At 35.4% G+C, this 12,106-nt stretch overlaps 1 protein-coding gene across 4 annotated transcripts in view; it reads right to left on the bottom strand.

The window, feature by feature from the left end:
* The window catches only part of RAD54B (RAD54 homolog B), a 120,041-nt gene that overhangs the window by 33,595 nt on the left and 74,340 nt on the right, over nucleotides 1-12,106 (bottom strand). For all 4 annotated transcript variants that reach the window (XM_072603509.1, XM_072603510.1, XM_072603507.1 and 1 more), the window contains one exon: nucleotides 4,053-4,331. In XM_072603509.1, coding sequence (XP_072459610.1) covers nucleotides 4,053-4,331 — 279 coding nt within the window. The remainder of the gene's footprint in view (nucleotides 1-4,052; nucleotides 4,332-12,106) is intronic.

Raw genomic sequence — 12,106 nt, 5'->3', positions numbered from 1 at the left:
TCCTCCATTCCAATCCTGCTCAAATGTCTCATTTCAGTCGAGCAGTGACCCTGTCTAAAGGCTTCATTCAACGAACAGGTCCTGCCTACTTGGAAAGACTTCAAGTATGCCATGCAACTGGCACCAAACAGCTGTTCAAAGGCCAGGCTTAGCTAAGCTTGAAGAGTCTTATTACCATAATTGCAGCAGCAAGAGTTAACACTATGTAATAAAAAGATAATTTTAGGTAATATGAAAAATTAAGTGAGCTCCAGAAAGAAATATTACCCAGGTTTAAATTCTGTAAGAGCTTGAAATCAAGATTAGATGGTTCAGTTACAATGTGGATAATAAAGGCAATTCAATTCAACATATCTTTACTAAGCATCTACTGTGTGCAAGGTATTATGCTAAGCAAAGGAGAGACAAAGACAAACAGTAGAAAAATAAAGAACAACCAACTGGATCCCTAATAAATCAAGAATTTACTGTATATATGTACTGTATGCTGGAAATTAAAGGAAAAGGAGAAAGGGAACAATAAAATAGGAAGAAAAGAATCAGAATTTAATGGGATGTAAACTTCAGTAAAGGATACCTTCCAGATCACATGGGGGCATTTTTACAAATCCAGGACTATGTTGTCTAATGTAAAAAAAGAAAAAAAATTACTGTACTTTAGACTGGATAAGTCATTAGCAGTGCCTCTGCATAAGCTGGGGTTCTGCTGTATCACATATTAAGTAATAAGGCAATAGTAGGCCTTCAACGACAATCCATTTATATTTACTACAATAAAGAGGGAACTATGTAGCTCAGTAGATAGAAAGCTGAGCCTGACAGGAAGACAGGACTTCAAATTCAGGCTCAGACACTTACAAACTGGGTGACCCCAGGCAAGTCACTTTAATCTCTGTCTGCCCCAGTTTCCTCAACTGTAAAAGAGGGTAATAATAGCACCTATCTCACAAGTTATTGTAAGAATCAAATGAGCTATCTGTAAAGCTCTTAGCAATGTACCTCGCACTGCCTATTCCCTTCCCTTCCCTGCATGACTATTGTGTTTTAAAAAAACCCAACATATGTTCCTATATAATATATATTATATTCCTACATAATATATACATACACACATATATAATTATATATACATACACATATAATATATATATATTATATTCTCATATAATATATACATACAAACACACATGGTTGGTTGTTGTCCTTCATCTTTGAAGAGGACCAAAATGACATCACCATGACAATGTGAAGTTTCAGTGCATCCAACTGTGGTGAATCAGACCAATATGAGCTCAGAATGCTCTACCGCAGGTTGGGCACAGATAGTCTGTATGAATATTTGGGGTGGATATCCCAAATCTGTGCATCCTGCGTTTACTTTGTGCTGTCTCAATTCTGCTTTGCTCAAAGAGCACAGCACCCTTTCTGATGTGGGCACACCATGATGAATGTCCTGTGCCAGTGTCTCCCATGTTGCACAGTCAAAGCCAAAGTTCTTGAGAGAGACTTGAGAATGTCCTTGTAAAAAAAAAAAAAAAAAGCGATACACATACACATATATAAACTTATGTGTGTGTGTGTATATATGTATGTATATCCATGTGTATATCCATTTGTGTGTGTATAAATGCATACATGTATATGTATATGTGTATGTATCCTAGAAAATATACATACAACTACAGACACTCCAAAAAACCAGAACATTAACAAAATTTCAAAGGCAAATGATTACATCAAACCATAGTGTTCTCTGGCATATATCGTACTTCTTCTTTAGGTAGCAATCTTTTAGCTACCTTTATAAAGGAAATTATCACTGAGATATTCTAAGTGGATAAGGCAGCTTTCATGGCCAGTCTTTCAGGAGATGACTATTGCAGCAGCTGAATTGGCCAGGAGAAAAAATGACTCTTCACTCTCCTTGGCAAGTTCTCCAGAAATGCAACTAAAAACCTAATGCCAGATGGCTCTAGGGAAAATGCTTTTATAGCTCCACTGAGAGAGGTTTGGAAGGAAACCCTTCCCAGGTGAGCAATACAACAAAGTCTTCTGGGCCTGGTGTGACACAGGACCTGTGACTTCGATTTTGGTGTCAATAAAAGACAGACACTCGTGGCACAAATGAGGTACAGACACAGCAGCACCTACAGTAGATCTTTTGCTTATAAATCCTACTTATGGCGACTGAGTCCTGTTGTTGAGAACCAAACACCAAGCTATAAAAAAATCTGGTAAACATTGCCTAGTTCTTCCAACGCACTCCTTAGGGCTCTTGTCCCAATCATGCCACTGACTATTAGCTGTATATCCTTGAGTGAGTAATGTAACTTCTTTGCTCCTCAGTTTTCTTATCTATAAAATGAAGAGGCTAGATTACATGATCCCAAGTCCCTTCTAGTTCTAAACATTCTATGATTTTGTGCTTGCAATAGAAAAAAAGAAACAGCAAATGTATCACATGGGTTTTTTTTTCACTTCTATTGTCAAGACAAATGATCTATTTGCTTAATATATGTGGCAAACTTCATTAAGTTTACTAGTGACTTAGTATATTTGAAATTCTAAATATATTTGCATTTCACATCCTTTAATCTTACCAAGAATTAAAAGGTAATAAGCAGTTCCACATACTCATATTTGGAATCAAGAGGCAGTAAGGCCTAGAGGACAGGGACCAGGAGTACAGTCAAGCATAGGCTGGCTCTGTGACCTCTGGGCAAATTGCTTGACCTCTCAGTGGCTCACACCACTCACTAAGGCTATGCGTTTCTGAAGAGTCGCTGATTTACATTGGTAGGAGGAATTTTCTGAATGCAGCTTACCAAACCAATGAAATCACAGGTCTGAACAAAAAAAATTGTCTTGTAATAAAGGCACAGGAGTTTCACAATAGAAGTATAAATTTTATTCAGTCATTTTTCAGTCATGTCTGACTCTCTGTGACCCCATTTGGGGTTTTCTTGACAAAAATACTGGAATGGTTTACCATTTCCTTCTCCAGCTGATTTCACAGAAGAAGAAACTGAGGAATACAGGGTTAAATGACTTGTCTGAGATTATATAGCTAGCAAGGGAGAAGAATATATAGAATCATAAAATTATAAGTCTAGAGCTGAAGGGATGTCAATGACCATCTAGTCCAAGTTCCTCATTTTACAGATGAGGAAACTGAGGCCCAAGGGAGGTTGTGATGTGCTCAAGGTTACACAGGTAATAACGGATATAGCATCTGAACTCAGGTCCTCTGACTACAAAGCCAGGGCTCTGTTCACTGTACCATACTATCTCCTGACATTCATTTTCTTCCCTACTAAATATAATAGCTGTCACTCAAGTTTATTTGCCCTGGAGCCCATATACACACTCCTAATTTATCTACAGGCCTCTACGGACTTCATAAGTCTCTATTTCAAATACACATAAATGTGTATCTACAAATGTGTACATATATGTGTGTATACACACATACCCAGATACATAAATCATATGCACACAAATATATGTTCCACTATGAATATCTATATAGGCCTCCTTATTTGATTATGATTATTTCCGAAAAGTACTATAAGACCTTAAGTAATGCTATATGGAACTTTCATTTTTTTAAATTGAGAAAGCAACTTTACAAAGAAAAGAATCAAATGAAAATTAAATTTTGACAATTCCCAAGGCTCCAAATATCTCTCCAATCTTTAATATGTTTTAGCATTACTGTAATCAGTACATTCACATGTTTTGAACTCTGCCTTTTTTTCCATTTGATATTACTTAATTACACATTTCCATGTCAGATACTTGATAACACTTAAGGTTAAATAGCATTCTACTATGTCATACTTGGGCATTTCCTTGTTGTTGAGCATTTGGATCTTTTTCCAGGTTTCTAATAATAATAATATGCTATGAACAAGTATCTTTGTACAAATTACTTTCTTTTTATTTAGCATTATTTCTCTTTGAACTTTTCAAAATCTCAAATACACACAGAATGTTTACAAATAAAAGCAGAAGACTTAAACATGAAACAAATTATCTTTTAAATCCCTTACTTTGTGCATATGGATCATGACGAGGTTTGAAATTTGGGAAATCAACTACATTCTTTTCCTTTGTGTTAGATTTGTAGATACTTTTAACTGGATTAGAAAAAGGCTTCTGGGTAATTTGTGAAGTTGTGAGGCATGGATTCCCCATGCTAGACTGAAAACATCGCCCACTGCTGTAATCATCTGGAGAAATTATTTCCATGACTTCTATCTCTTTTCCACCAATCACTGTTGTCTCGCCCTCATTTAAGCTGTCCAAATCTTTCAATTTATATCCAGTGCCTAAAAAGAAATAAAGAAAAAAGGGATTTAGTGACACTGAGTAAGTGGAACAATTTAATTAGTGACCAATCAATCTCTCAGCATTCAAAAGCTGATAATGAAAACAACTATTTTTAATTTGAATAACCTTTCATGATTAACTAACAAGAAGGAAAGTACACAAGATCTGTTCTTTTGATTAACAACCTAAATTAAATCAAGTAATCCATAGGGATAAAATTAAGCAAACTTTATTTAAGAGGAAAAAAAAAAAACCTTAACCAGAACTGACCCAAACTACTCACTGTAAAGCTGTCTAATCAGACTTCCTCTATGACCTCCAAGGATGAGATGGTTCTGACAACAGACTTGCATTATCTCCCCGTATTAGAATGTAAACAGGTTGTCATAGTTTCTTCCCCTATGATTGCTTGCTCACATTTGCCTCTTTATATTTCTAAGTCCTATGTTTGTATTTTAAAGTTTCTATATAGTTCTGGTTTTTTCATCAGGAATGCTGAGAAAGCCTCTATTTCATTAAAAATATTTTTTTTTCCTTCTGTAGGATTATACTCAGTTTTGCTAAACAAATTACTTTTGGTGGGAAGCCTGTAACCTTTGCCTTCTGCAATATTGTATTCTAAGCACTTGATTTCTTCATATCAGTGGCTCCTAATCTTGTGTAATTCTGAGGCTCTTCCATTTTCTAATTCTTTCCTTCGACCTGTTTGCATTATTTTTTCTTTGATCTATAAACTCTGGATTTTGACTAAAATGTTCTTGAGAGTTTTTATTTTGGAATTTCTTTTTGGAGATGACCAATAAGTTATTTCTCTTTTCATGTTGCCTCTGGTTCTTTCTTTCATGATTTTTTTGAAATATGATATCTTAAAATAATAGAACAGATAAGAGACTGTTATTGGACTGTGAATGTGTGTTCGTCCTTGGTTGCCAAAGAAGACCATGCCACCAGAGAAATAATGACATGACTTGCACTTGACTTTGTTTTGAGTGAGGGAGGGCTGTGCAGGTCACCAGCCTCACTTCTCTTCCACAGCCATCTGAATCCAGTGACCAGATGTTCATCAGGATGACTGAAGATGACCCAGGATGAGGCAGTTGGGGTTAAGTGACTTGCCCAAGGTCACACAGCTAGTGAGTGCCAAGTGTCTGAGGTGACATTTGAACTCAGGTCCTCCTGACTCCTGCACTGGTGCTCTGTCCACTGCACAATCTAGTAGGTTAGAGGGGAATACACAATTAACAATCATAATTGCAAATGTGACAAATTCATCCATAAAATGGATTAGAGGGTAGAATCCAATAATCTATTGCTTAAAATATACTGTCACTTACAGGGGTAGCTAGCTGATGCAATGAACAGAGTGCCAGACCTGGAGTCAGGAAGACCCTAGGCAAGTCATTAGTCTGTTTGTTTCAATTTCCTCATCTGTACAATGAGATAATAATAAGATATCCAACTCCCAAAGCTGCTGTGAGGGTGAAATGAGATAACAATTATAAAACACTTGGTGCCTGACACGTAGCAGTTGCAATAAATATTAGTTATTAATATGAGTATTTACAGGAAATACATTGAAACTAAAAGATGCACAGGAGTCCAAATAAGGGCTTGGGGAGAAATTTAATATTCTTCAGCTGGAGTTAAAAAAAAGAAAAGGCAAGAGTGTCTAATATGATCTCAGACAAAGAAGCAGTAAAAATAGACCTAATTTCAAGAGATAAACAATAAAAGTACATTTTTCTTTTTGCTGAAAGGAATCACAGAAAATGAAAAACAACAATTTTAAGCACATATGCATGAAATGGAATAGTATCTAGATAGTTAACAGAAAAGCTCAATGAGTTACAGGGAGAAATAGACAACAAAAATACAATAGTGGAGGACCTCAAATTATTCCTCTCAAATTTAGAAAATCTAAACAAAAAAACAGACAAAAAAGAAATGAAGTTCCTGAATACAATTCAAAAACAGCTAAGATAGAGGAAATGGGTGTGAGTCAATTATGTTGAAATGATCTCAAAAAAATGGAAGGGTAAGAAATAGAGATACAGGAAGAAAGGGGAAAAGAAAGGAAGAATGGGGGAAATTACCACACATAAAAGAAACAGAAGAGTTTTTGCAAAGAAGGAGAGACTTAGGAAGAGGGATAACAGGCAACTTTCGAACCTCACTCTCATATGAACAAGTTCAAGGCAGGAAGAGTATATATACACACACAGCTGAGTATAGAAATTCACCTTACTCAACAGGAAAATAGGTGGTGTAGGGACTAAGAGACAGGAGAAAGGAATGATATGAGAGAGGTAGATAAAGGGAGTCAATGGTCAGAAGCAAAACAGACTTTTGAGGAGTCAAGAAGGTAAAAAAAAGGATAAATAGAAGAAAATAGGATGGAAGGAAATACATATTTAGCAATCATAAAGGTAAATGTGAATGGTAAGAACTCACCTATAAAATGGAAGAGAAGAGAAGAATGAATTAGAAACTAGAATCCACAATATGTTGCTTACAAGAGACACGAACAGGGTTAAAATAAGGGGCAGAAGCCGAATCTATTATGCTTCAACTAAAGTGAAAAAGGCAAGGGTAGCAATCATGATCTCAGACAAAACAAAAGCAAAGATAGGTCTGATTAAAAGAGATAATAAGCAAAAATAGGTCTGATTAAAAGAGATAATAAGGAAAAGGTACCATGGATGACAAATTAATAACAATAGTGAACAAACATGTACCAAATGGCATCACAACCAAATTCTTGAAGGAAAAATTAAATGACTTAAAGGAGGAAAGAGACATTTAACTATGTTAATATGGGAACCTCATCAACCCTTCTCAGACCAACATAAATCTAATCGTAAAATAAATAAGAAAGAAGTTAAAGAGAATTTCAGAAAAGGCAGACATGAGAGACTCTTAGAGAATACTGAACGGGAATAAAAAGGGCTACACCTATTCTCAGCTGTGCATGGCATCTTCATAAATATTGACCACTTATGAGAGCATAAAACCTCACAATCAAACACAGGAAGGTAGAAATATTAAGTGCATGCTTTTCAGATCGTAATGTAGTATAAATTACGTTCAATAAAGGGCCTTGGAAGTACAAATTAAAAATTAATTGGAAACGAAATAGTCTAGTCCTAAAGAATATGTGGGTTAAAGCACAATTCATAGAAACAATCAAGAAGTTCATTAAAGATAATGACAATAATGAGAAAACGTACCAAAATTTGTGCAGTACTTAGAGGGACATTTTTATCTCTAAACATATATCAATAAAAGACAGAAAGAAGAGATCAACAACTTCGGCATGCAACTAAAAAAAAAAAACCTAGAAAAACAACAAATTAAAAATCCCCAATTAAACACCAAAACAGACATTCTAAAAATCATGACAAGATTAATAAAACAGAAAGTAAAAATCCATTGAACTAATAAATAAAACTAGGAGCTAGTCTTATGGGGAAAAAAACAAAAAAATAGATAAACTACTGGCTAATTCGATTTTTAAAAATTAAGAAGAAAATCATATTATTGGTATCAAAAATGAAAAGAGTAGATGCACAAACAAGATGAAATTAAAACAATTATTAGGAATTTAGATGCCAAAGGGTGAATATTTGTAAAAATATAAATTGCCCAGATTAACAGAAGAGAAAATAGAAATCCCTTCTATGACATAAATATGGTTTGGATACCTAAACCAGACAGCAAAAGCAAAGAAGGAAAACTATAGACCAGTTTCCCTAATGACTATTGATGCAAATTAATTATATAAAATATTAGCCAGGAGATCACAATATATATCACAATATATCACAAAGATCATACACTATGACCAGGTGGGGTTTATACCAGGAATCAGGGTTGGTTCAATATTAGGAAAACTATAACCATAATTAATTGGCTATAATAATTTCTTGCTTGCTTTGGAAGATCACATACTCACAACTACTGCGATTTTTTATTTGTCTTGCAAGTCAGGAAAGAGCGCTGTATTTTAAATCACAAGGCCTGAGTTTTAAATCCAGTTTGACTACTTACTACTTGTATAACCTTGGGTCTAGGTCATTTATAAAATGAATGGATTATTTTAGGTGATCATTAATGTCCATCTGGCTCTAAATCCAATGAATAGCTGCTATAAATTCCTTTTTTAGTCTTGGGTACAATATTATGATATCCAATAGAGCTGCGTTTCAATAGCAAGGTTGATAACCACTTGCCAAGGATGTTAGAATTTTTCAGCTTTGTATTCTTTGTAATTAGTACAGTGTCTTATACACAGTAGCTACTGAATAAGTGTTTGTTGAACTGAATGACAGTACTCTAAGTCACTAAATTACAGCACACATAAAAATCTTAATTTAGAAATTAATCTAAATCTTAATATTTATCATGTCCCATAATGCCATCCTGCTAAATAAGTCTAAGTCTGTCAGTTGTTAGCAACTCAAGGGCATAAAAAAATAGAAAAATTAACTAAATTCTATCTAATGGTCTCCCCACCAAATCTTCTGCCCTTCCTCATTCATAATGTTATTTCTTTATTAGGTCAATGTGTAATAGTTTGTTTAATGAACCAGTAAAAGTCTTCAGTTCTATTATTTCTCTACTACAAACTTTCTGCCACAATATGAAGGGGTGAACATGACCCTAGAACACAACTAGATTCCGGAGATGTTAGGAAACGACAAAAAGACCTCTACACTGTATTCAGAAATGTTTGACATCACTAGTAGATGCTAGTAGGATCTTGTCCCATCTACTCTCTGACACCAATAAATATAGCTAGATTAGTAACAATTTTATTCGACTTTAAGGAGACCTGGTCAAAGATATAACAAGGAAATTAGGAATTACTGATAAATTATACTACTAGAAACTCTTCTAGTTTAGAGAGGTACATATATCATTTAAAAAAATTCCTTGAGATACTAATTAAAATAGGACCTTCTGGAAAGTCCTACCTGGGCGCTGGAAATTCCTACAAGAAAGGAAGAAATATTTTTCATTGAATGACTTTCTGCAAAGTCAGCCTAACTACAGAAGATGATCTAACTGAACAAGTACTTGTAAAGCACTGACTCGAGTGACTGTGGAGTATATAAAAGGATAAAAAATTGTCCCTTTTCTCAAGGATCCTGAAATATCATTGCACAGATAACAGAACCACATGAAACAACAAAAGAACGATTTAAGTCAGTATGTTAAACTGACTGTTTAACTGCAGTCAGGCCCTTTCCTTTGCTTGGCAAGTTTACTATTCATCTCAGTCTATTACCTACAATGTCTGTCTGTCTGCTCCTCTTTCTCTCTCTCTCTCTCTCTCTCTCTCTCTCTCTCTCTCTCTCTCTCTCTCTCTCACTTTTTGTTCATTTTCAAGTTTATTATTCTGCCACTATCAAACTTACTCTCAACAAAAACTTAGCACCAAACTTTACTGAGAAAACTGAAGCCATTCAACATGGTATCTTTCATATTCCCCCTCTCTACCTCCAAATGTCCTCTGTATTTTCACCCTACCTCTACATCTTTATCCCTTGTCCCTACTCCTTGCTAAGGTCAGACCTCTTCACTCTTGATCTCATCATCTCCTTCCTCAATTGAAACTCCTGCTTCATCAAGGATTTTCTTCTTCATCTCTCTCTCTCTCTCTAATGAATTATCCTCTCCTGACCATAAACACCTTCATTAATCACACACACACAAAAATTTCCCTTCATGCTATCAAGCTACTTACCTACTCTTTCAAGAAGTCTGGCAGTGAATGAAACAACAAACACTATGTCCAATGCCTCCACATCCTCCACCCCTTCCAATCAGACACCTGAAAATTCCTCTTTTCAAAGTCACCAGTTACCTCCTAAAAACAAATGGGCTTCTCTTAGTCTTCATCCTACTTTACTTTTCTGTATCATAAACTCTTATCAAATCACTCTTTCTTGAAACTCTTTCCTCCTTTGGGTTCTGTAACACTACATTCTCCTAGCTGTGCTACTATTTTTCTGACACAGTCTTCTCTTTAAACTATGCTGGCTGTTCTTCTGCCAACACAAAGTGTAGGCATTCTCCAAGATTCTATATTCAGTTTTATCTTCCCTCTCTAATCTGAGTGATTTAATCCAGTTCCATGACTAATTCCATCATCTCCATGCAAATGACTCATGCATCTCTATTTCTAGCTACACCTTCCTCTGAGATATAGTATCACATTTACAACTGCTGACTTAGACATTTCTGTCTGCATGTCTAGCCGACAGTTTGAGCTCTGTAAGTTTAAAGTCACACTTATCATTCTCCTTCTGAAACCAACTCTTAGTTTGCTAGTTTTGTTATTAATATCACAATTCTCTCAGTAACTTGTTCTTGATACTTTAAAGATCTTTTCTCTTTCTCCATTAACCCAGATATTCAGCCTCCAAGTTCTAATGCCCATCCCATTCCTTCTCTTCTATTCTCACCACTGACACCACCCTTTCATTTCCTCTTGCCTCAACCTTTTATGATGGCGTCCCCTAAAAGTTTCTCCACGCTAAATAATCCATCCTATACATCACTACCCAATTAATCTTTCTCATGCAGTTACTATTATATCATCCCTTGCTTCAAACTTTCAATAGTTTGCAATTGCCCATCTAAAAATCAATCATCAGCCTGGCTTATGGGGCCCTCTATAATATGGAACCAATCTATCATTCCAGCCCTAATCCACTACCACCCTACAAGAAAAGCCTAACAGTCAAAAAAAAAAAAATACAGATACCTGAAAGCAGTGACAAAGTGAGACAAGAATGTGGAACTATGTGCTAAATGTGAACCATAGGCACCCAAACAGAATGTATCAGCCCACTATCTGAAAAGGTGAGAGATCTACCTTAAATAAATTAAGCCATGCTCAGGGACAACCAGTAACCAGCTGACCCATGAGCTTAGCAAAAAGACAAGGCAAATGGGCAATCTGCCATCACAGTTAAGTACAAGAGTTATCCAAAAAAACCAAGGAAATGGATATTGTTTTCAAGCAAGTAAAGTGTATAAGAATTCTGCAGTCACTTACAAAGAGTCTACTAAGTTTGTGTTTCTGCCAGTATTAAGTAACATCTGCATATACACAACATTCTAGTTGGCCTTTGTCCTGAAAGAGAAGACTGGAAGAATGTTATTTCTTTTCTCCAGGCTAAAAGGGAAAATTAAATATTCCTTTTTAAGAATGAAAGCTATGGCTCAGTCAAATTTAATGTAGGCTTTTAAAAAAAAAATCTATGTAACAAAAGTTCACAGTTTCACATATAATACTTTTTTCTGTTCCTTGTATGTTGAAATGTTCATATTTGTTAGTTTTTTTAAGCTCAACAAAAAATTTAAATTAAAAAGAAGATATATTTCAAGGAGAAACAATGCAGAAAAATATGAATAAGCAGAGAGGAATTCTCACCTGCATCAGAAGGCAGATGAGAGAAATACTTAGATTTCAACAAATAATTTAACATAATTCATCAAGCTATCCTTAAAGGTAATACAGAGAGATGTTATGTCAGATGACAAGACAAGCAAATTTAGAACGGGCTGAATGGCTGGCCCAAGGAATAGTCATTAATTTGTTGATGCCAGCTTGGAAGGATTTCTCTTGCCTAGTGCCCTATGGCTCTACCCTTTGTACTGCTCTTTTCCATATCTTTATTAATGGCATGGATGAGATCTGTCTTCTCAAGTTCCCCCTCCCCCCAACTTGAGAGTAAGCTCCCAACAAGCTGAAGCTGGCCAGATC

The sequence above is a fragment of the Notamacropus eugenii genome, chromosome 4 (assembly GCF_028372415.1).
Source record: "Notamacropus eugenii isolate mMacEug1 chromosome 4, mMacEug1.pri_v2, whole genome shotgun sequence".
NCBI classification, from domain to species: Eukaryota; Metazoa; Chordata; class Mammalia; order Diprotodontia; family Macropodidae; genus Notamacropus; species Notamacropus eugenii.
Note: the sequence above shows the minus strand (reverse complement) of the source record. Positions and strands in the feature narration are given on the sequence as shown.